Genomic DNA, 9,224 nt, shown 5'->3' on the forward strand with positions numbered 1-9,224 from the left:
CAGCTTCCAAAATGCATAACAAAATTTAATATCAGTTTATGTTTTAGATGCCCACAATAGACCACAGTTATTCTGCTACACCAGATATCAACTCAGGAACATTAACAGATGTAAGTTATTCAATAGTTACTTTTATGAATAATTACTTACTTTTATGGTTTTTATCAGATTTTACTGTGGTTCTATTGAAAATTTGATGAATATATACTCTAATTGGCCGAGTTTGAAATGTTCATTTTGTGTTTATTCTAAGTTGTAGTTTCCTAAGGTCTTCAGGTAGGCCTACAAGATCTATATTTACCTATAAAGTTCAAGCCATAGATGAATAATATCCCTTCCTTCAACATCTTTGCATTTCAGTACAATATAAGCCAATGATATTAATTGTTTCATGACATTAACGTGTGGGGTAATGAAGCGAGGTCATCTTATCATTATTGATTTTATCAACTTAGTCCAATAAGCTTATCTTTTTAAATTAGGTTAATTGTAAATGTTATAAGCACGCTCACCTACTAAATCTGCACAACTAACTTTGAATCCTGCCCATTATTATCTTATTTTTTAAATAACAAGTTGTCACCAAAAAAAATGCAAAATTATCATTTGAAATTGCATATGAATTACATGGATTGGTTTAAGATGGGTTTAAAATCCAGAGCTGATAAATATACAGATAGGCAAGTTATATATTATATAAGAAACTAGGAATGACTTTGCAATTTTCTGTCAAGGTTAAATATGGACTAATAATAATTATGAAATTTAAATTGAGCAAGATTAATCTTTCTACTGACTTACATTTAAACTTCTTCTTTCAGAGATTCCAGATGGACAATATTTTAATGATTCAAACTGGAGGTATGTATAAAGGGGAGAAAAGGTCAAGCTAACAGAGAATCTAACCAATTGCTGAATTTAATAGATATAAGCGTTTGAGCGCACAGACAACTGAAAAAGCTCAGTTGCCGCCAGTTGTCAACTATTGTTCTGCTTTCCAGCAAAAAGCACATACCGATTTAAAAAAACAATTTTAGAAGAGATGATCGCACATCCATTGTTCAAGAAGGTGAACGTTTTTTTTGGATTTGAACAGGAAATAAGCATTTAAAAAAACTTCATTTCCTGTTAGTGTCAATTTTCTGATTTACTGAAATTCTTCCTAGATTTTAAGTTTCAATTTATTTCAGGTACTATTGATAAGGGGTATCCAAAACGAAACAATGGTTATTCCTTCGAGATAGGTGAATCTGCAGTTAAGAAAATATTAGAACGTCATCATGTGACAGACTCTGTTCGCTTTGTGTCTGTTTGTAAAAAAGATAGTCAAGAGATTACTGATGATGACAGGTACATTGAACAAGATTTCAGATTTCAGTCATTTCAAAGGAGCGATTTGAGCAGTGGCTGGGTTACTTGCTGACGTTACTAATTGCAAAATATGCTTAGTTACGTATGGCTCTTTGTGATTAATGACGTCACCAGTCACCAAACACGTAGTTTTAGTGGAATTGCAGAAACCACAGACATCTGATTAAAAATTGGTAATGGTGTAAATTGATACTATCAGTGTCTCCAATACACATACAAATTTTAGAAAACCCCCTTACAATCCCTTTAACACCAGGCTCTGTCCATTGATAGACTAGTTTCTGTCATCACTTTGGATTGGAAAGCAGAAATGATTTTTGGTTGAAGGTGTTGACCTCTAGTACCTACATCCAATACAAATCCATTGATTCATTTCTCTGTATTCATTAGCTCACATGGTGCAGAAAAGTAGGACGTAAAACTCCATTTATTTCATTTCATTGAACTTGGGTATACTAAAGAATATTGAACTGGTTTCTGCAAATTTTGAAAGAAACTGCTTGATTTACATTCAGGCAGAGTCTCCTGATCTCACTGTTGTCTCATTTTTTGGACTTCCATCAACTTTGCTTCTTGTACTTGTATTTTTTTAATGATCCATTATCATTATGTCTTTCAGAAAGATATTACTGGAAACCTGTCGTATCTCAAAAGAAAAGAAAATCTTAATCACTCATGGTACAGATACAATGATTGAAACAGCCAAATATCTGGCAGCTATTCATTGTGACAAAATCATTATACTGACTGGTTCCTTCTTGCCTGAAACATTTAAAGACTCAGATGCAGAATTTAATATCGGATTTGCTTTAGGTGCCTTAAGGACTATGAAAGATGCAAATACTTTGATTGCAATGAACTGTAGAATATTCCATCATGACAATGTGTATAAGGATGATGTTTCTGGTGATTTTAAAGAATTGGACATGAAAAAATGATATTGTTATAAATTTATAATAACAGAATTGTTATCATTTCTGCTACCCCTCTCCTAGTATTACCTAGTCCGAAACAGCTGTCCCTTTTCCAGCCTCTGATAGTTACTGTGACAACAGTCAAAATACCTATCAGAGACTGAAATAGAGTCAAATGTTTCAGACTACCCAAATTGCATAATAAAAAAAAAAAAGTGTCTAACATCTGCTAATCTTAAAGGGATAAATGTCACCAAACACTTATTTTTTGTCGAATTGCAGGAACCACAATCAACTGACTGAAAATTGGAATGGTGCAAATTGATGCTATCAGTGTTTCCATACACATACAATATTTAGAAAACCTCTTTTCAATCCCTTGTATATATTTAAAAAAAAATAAAAGGATCCCCAGTATTGCCTGGATCACAGTGTTGGGGCACTGGGCGTAAATTCTAAATGTGTAATGGTGCAACCCAGAATGTCCTGTTCGGGATTATTGATAATTTAAAACCGTAAACTTCACCAGACACCGCAACTTTATCTATTTACACCATCATACAATGAAGTGACATATTCTCTTTAAAACCTTACGTAAAAACGAAAAAAAATACATTTCTATTATGTTACAATCGTGATTACCAGTTGTTGTCAGTTGCTATATCGATGTTCATTTCCTGTGTTTGGCGGCTACCTTTACTAGTAATATTTACAAAGGATATTGTAAATCTGATAGAGGAAACTACCAACTCTAATCAAACATATCTCATCACTATTATCTATTCTTGTCTGTTGATTTCTTATTATACAATCAAACAGTTTTCCAATTCTTGTTACTGTTCTTTTAAATAAATACAATATGAAGTAAATCTTCATACTGATGGCCAATTTTACAGTAGGCTATTGATCAATCAGATTTAAATTCATATCTGGATTTTTGTTTCTACAGTTATTCCACTAGCCATCCATGATCTGAGGAAATTGTCATGCGTCTCATGTTCGGGATCAGTTGATACTCAACCAATCAAATGATCTGTTCAATGAACAATTTCCTTACTATAACATGAGAAATTCCGGTATATCCACTCTTACACATTACATTTTAACAGTGTTTTTGATAGGATAGAACTATAATTTGTTTGCAACACGGAAGAAATCTTGTCAGATTATGGTTGACAGTCCAAACGATTATATTTCAGCAAGAGATTCCTTTATGAGAATTTTTCAACAACGCATCAAAGAACTTGATACTATATCTTCTATTCAGAATCCATGCTACATTCTTATGGTAGGTTAGCTACCACATTTTATTTTATGATTGATTAATCCTACACGAAATGCATGCGTTTTCGTTGCTCCCAGAGTATGAAAATCGTGTGTGGTTAAAGCTATCGTTCTTCAATAACGTCAAATCAATAAATCTATACAAAAGAAAATATGGCCGCGGTATACCAGTCATTATTATTGTAGAAGAATATGGATGCAATCGACCAATATCAAACCAAATTTTCAGTATGGCGAATAAATATTGCAATTATTATCTCTCAATTATTTTTTTTTTTTATAATTGATTTTTATTTTATGAAAGCACGATAGCTTTAAAAGTTTACTTGAGAAGTATGAAGATATCGACGTTAAATTTTTCCAGAAAGAATTGAATGGTGTATAGGAAAATCACTCATGGAATAGTTACTGAAGACTTTTAATGTCTATAGTTAGTTATACCAAAAATCAATATCTTTCACAAACATTATTAATTTTAAAAAAAGCTTGGAAAGAATCCTTACTGGCAGAAAATACTTCATGTTTACATAATTATCTATTTTAGTTACAAAAACGATAGATGTTTGTATATACCTTGCCAATCGGGATCAATATTCAGTATGTACCCGAGTTTACGCTTAATTAGATTTCGTTTATATATTGAACAGTTACACAGTCGACTGTATCTAAACTGAATTTCCTTATACTCGCTATTGTAGTAACATTGGGAATTCACTGTCATTTCCCTTAAGAGGTAACGTTATGAAAGTTTTATAAGTGTGTCGTGTCTTGTTTTGTCAACTGTATTCATTGGGATTAATGGTGATTCAGAGGATATTTTCGTACGAAAAAAAATATGTGGTCAAAGTTATGTTTTAATCAATGGCGGTTGACTTGTTGATGCGGTCATTCCTAACTTTATTTGGATAATTCTAAATTATTGAACATTTGAAAGGAATTGTATATGGAACTTTGGTATTTGAACTAGAATGTGGATAATATCGCCAATTTGTAAACCGTTTTGGTGATCTTGATTAATATGCCTGCACTGAAAGCCTCCTTGTTTTTTCTGCAAATATTGTTTGGACTATGTTGTCGTGTTTCTATTAAAATTGGTAAGTATATAAGTAGTGTATATTTGTTTTCATCCCATTCGTCCGTCTGTTCTAATTCCTTCTGAGTAATGCTGTCATAATTTTCAACTTTTTGCATGGACGATTAGAATGATGAGGTCTCGAAAGACTTAAAATTTTAAGGTTATAATTTTTTCTAATTTTGACGTTATGCTTTTAGATTTTGAACAATTTTTTCAATTGAAAAACTACTACTCTTTACTATTGGTGATTTTAATTAAATTTGGCATGTTACCTTTGTACTATCGCGTTTGTTGAATATTCTGAGCATTTCTATATAACGCTTCTTGTATCTCAATGTGTATGATGTCTCATATGTATGTGTCTATCTCAATGTGAATATATTTCAATGTGTTTATATCTCAATGTGTATATATCTCATTGTGTTTATATCTCAATGTGTTTATATCCTAATATGTATACATGTGTATATCTCTCAATGTGTATATCCCAATGTGTTTATATCTCAATGTGTATATAACTCAATGTGTGTATATCTCAATTTGTGTATATACTAATATGTATGTGTATATCTCTATGTGTATATATCTCAGGGTGTATCTAGATATTTCCTTATAGTCGCCACGCATGGTCCGCTTTCTGTACTAATCATAAAGGCCGAAGCTGGCCGTAATCCGGGATATTATGTTCGAAATAGTCTGCACTTGACAAATTTTTGATTGTTGGTAAATGTACATCGTTCGGGCAATGGTTAGAGGCGATTTTTGTTAAGATGTAATTATATCAGCAAATAAACAAAATGAAACAAAAAATAAAAAAAATTGTATTAAAGATATGTTTAAGTTGCATGATTGTTTATAATGAATAATTCATTTCCCAGCAGAAGCTGTTTATTGTCAAAGAAATAGGATGATTGATCAAAGCACATAAACTAATGAAGAAATAATTATAATGAGGCAGTATCATGTACAATATACACGACGATTCTAAAATAGAATTTAAGGGCAGAAAGTCAATTAAAGGAATACTACCTCTTAGAAAATTGTTTTTAATAGAATCTCTATATAAGTCAATATATCTATCATTATTGAAACACGATTCTAACCATGTTTCAAAATTACTTGGTTTAATGAATTATTACTTAGTTTAATGGATTTATTAGGTTACAGAGGGATTATGTTGTATATGTGGCACCGTAAATCTACTGATGAACAAAGATTCATTTTAGTCATTTTTGGTCATTCTAAGGTAGTATATCTTTAAGATTCGCGTTATAATCCAACACGCAATATTACACAAGGACCTTTTGATGAATGCTGTGATCTATTCAGAACATTATGAATTTAAAGGACAGATTCTTTCTGAAAGTTCAGTTGGATTATATGATCATAACTTCTCAACCATTCAAACTTCAAAGGTAACGTGGTCTGGTGTGTTAACTATTTAATGGAATCTTCATTAGTCTCCTATTGAGAGTTATTTTAAAAAATTAGTAGACATTCATTGAATCACATTGACTTTCTACAAATAAAATATTTCCATAGCAAATGGTAATATATTTATCTAATGATATTTTTCAGATCAGATATTGAAATACACATTAAGATTATAATTTTAAATAAATGTTCATGCATTAAAACGTAATGGGCAAAATATCAATTCGCAATAAGACAATAAAATACAAGATATGCCTAAACTTAAAGGGACTGCACAGAGGTTTACATGAATTGGGGACACCAGACCAATTTTCAATCAGACGTCTGTGGTTCCATTACTTCAACTAAAACTAAGTGTTTGATTACGTCATAAATCGCCAAATATTCATTATCACAAAAGATGCGTCGCGATTAGTGACGTCATCAAACACTTAGTTTTAGTGGAATTGCAGGAACCACAGAGGACTGACTGAAAATTTAAATGGTGCAAATTGACGCTATCAGTGTCTCCTACAAATAATTTTTCTCAGAAAACCTCTTTACAATCCCTTTAATTAAAAACTTATTTGTATTTTTAACGTATACAGTGTAGATATTGGCACTTTCGAGATTGTGGTTAGGGTTGAATTAGGCACTACACCACCTAACTTTGAATCTGATAATAATGTGTTGAATGATTGCTTTAAGTTTGGATTCAGTTGCTGCCTCCTGGAAGTTGGGGTACGATTTGTCGTCTGAACTACGTTCCTGACTCCCACCTCTCCGCTGTACCCACAGTTAACTTTGAAACTTGAATGTGAGCTCACCCGATAAGCAACATAAAATAATACAACTATTATTGTTTCCTATAGATATTCAATAACATATTAGCGTTTCACCATTAGCGTTCTCTATTACATTCATTGTAACTATTTTATCTAAATATTACTTTAAAATCACACTCATGCCATAATTGACTTTTGGGACTAAAACCTTTCATCTGGTGAGCTACGTAAACAGTGTTATCTAACAATAACAATGTAATATTCTGTCTGCATAAATGAGTAACAAATAAAGTTATAATATTTTTTATTTTTCCATGTCTATCACTTATATTGACTGTAGATTAACAACATTACAGTGTTCCATTTATCATGTCTATTCAAAGCACCATGCCCATCGTTTGCTGTTTATCTTTTTTAACAAATAACAAAGTCATAACCATGTAAACATACGATATTATTTATCATGATATATGTCGTATAAGAATAACAAAGTCATTATCAATGTTAAGATAGGATATTATTATTACCATATATGTTGTATAAAAATAACAAAGTCATAACCATGTAAACATAAGATATTATTATTATCATATATGTTAAATAAAAATAAAAAAGCCATTATCAATGTTAACATAGGATATTATTATTATCATCTAATACGTTAAATAAAAATAACAAAGTCGTTATCAACGTTAACACAGGATATCATTTATTATGATATATGTTGTATTACAAATAACAAAGTCATAACCATGTTAACATAAGATATTATTTATCATCATATATGTTGTATTAAAATAACAAGGTCATATCAATTTAACGTAAGATGCCATTTATTATCATATCTGTTGTATAACAAATATATTTTGGCATTTTTTAGTGAAACAAGACAAAGATGACGGATCGTGGTCGACCGTAGCATAGCATAGCATAATCCATGCTCAGGATCGACAACTAGACGCATTTTAGCTGCAAATTTGATCAAATAATGATAATTGCTGAGATTTTGATGTTTACACATTAAACACGAGTCGCTTTTGACTCCAAAAAAGAAACTATTGGTATTGCATTTTCAGGATTTTTGTAATTGAATACAGCATGGAAATATTGATATTAATTGAAAAACACCAATTGTTCTCTATGATCAATATATAAATACATGTATCCTGTTTAATTAATCTCATACAGACATTGTACAATTTATATTAAATAAATGTTTAATAATCAGTCTGGTTTACAATCATAACATAGGCATAAACTAGATCAATACTGCTGCAATCAAAAGAATCACGACAGGAAGTTCAAATAGTAAATGTTTGGTTTATCTCGTACCACAGAACTAAGAGCGCAGTAGTAGGTTTATACCAAAAAGTAAAAGTCGGAAATTAAAAATTTATCATTTCCTTCTCAAGCGATTGAAATGAGACACACTGAATAAAATGCCCAAAATTTCTCACGGTTGCAAAGAATAAGACCCACTTATAATCCACAATTATGTATTTCCAAATTTCCAAACAAACCATACCGGAATAGATCCAAAGTAGACAGCAACGCATAAATATCAATTGGTTCCATTCAACGGAATTTTAAAAAGAATTGAAGATTATCTGTAGTTTATGAATTTTAATCAGTTATTCAGGAAAAAGACAAAGATATTCGTCTTAATAGTCGCCAGTTGCTCCTTACTTACAACAGAAATTAATAACGTAAGAATCTAGGTCGGTGTTGTTTAAAAGGTAAAGGATATCCATGCAAACGGCAATTTGATAGTCAATATTTTCCATTCCAGGAACAATAATTCCATCAGATGACCCTCCAATTGTGTCCAGAAATGTTTCCAGTTTTCAATGTGCTGATGCAATCAATACAACAGTATATACTGCTGTTGTACAACGTGGTTATCGGCTATTGTTATATAGAGAAGGTAATATTTATAATTTTACACCAACTTGGAAGATGAGTCTGATTTTTTCTTTGCATTATCCGAATTCTCTTGCATCAATGGATTATTTGACATCCATCTGCATAAATCTGATAACATCGATAACAGTTTCAACTATCACCCCTAACATTAATGCACTGAATGATCCCAGACAATTAATTTCGATGATCTAAGTTTGAAATCGCTCTGATATATCATAAGATTCTATCGTCTAAAAACATTACATGTTCTCAGCCTTAAAAACATCCCATCAAAGGAAGATCAACATGAAATTTGACAGCGCATCTGATCTTGAAGAGGTTAAAAATGATTTTGACAATATTGTAATCAAGCCGAGAGATCCCATCTTAATAATTAATGAAATCCCTCAATCATTTATTTCAGTGAGACATTTGATTCAGGAAAAAGTGGACATTCTCATGCTACCAAAAAGTGTACAG

General features: G+C 31.3%; 1 protein-coding gene across 1 annotated transcript; it reads left to right on the plus strand.

Moving 5' to 3' along the window:
• Window positions 1–1,189: 1,189 nt before the first annotated feature.
• Window positions 1,190–2,309, plus strand: LOTGIDRAFT_107864 (hypothetical protein; the record flags this gene model as incomplete). Its single annotated transcript, XM_009065380.1, has 2 exons — window positions 1,190–1,350; window positions 1,991–2,309. Coding segments are annotated over 2 exons (480 nt in total), but the record flags the coding sequence as incomplete, so codon positions are not given.
• Between the last annotated feature and the right edge of the window lie 6,915 nt (window positions 2,310–9,224).

This window comes from Lottia gigantea (genome assembly GCF_000327385.1).
Source record: "Lottia gigantea unplaced genomic scaffold LOTGIsca_7, whole genome shotgun sequence".
Taxonomy (NCBI): Eukaryota; Metazoa; Mollusca; class Gastropoda; family Lottiidae; genus Lottia; species Lottia gigantea.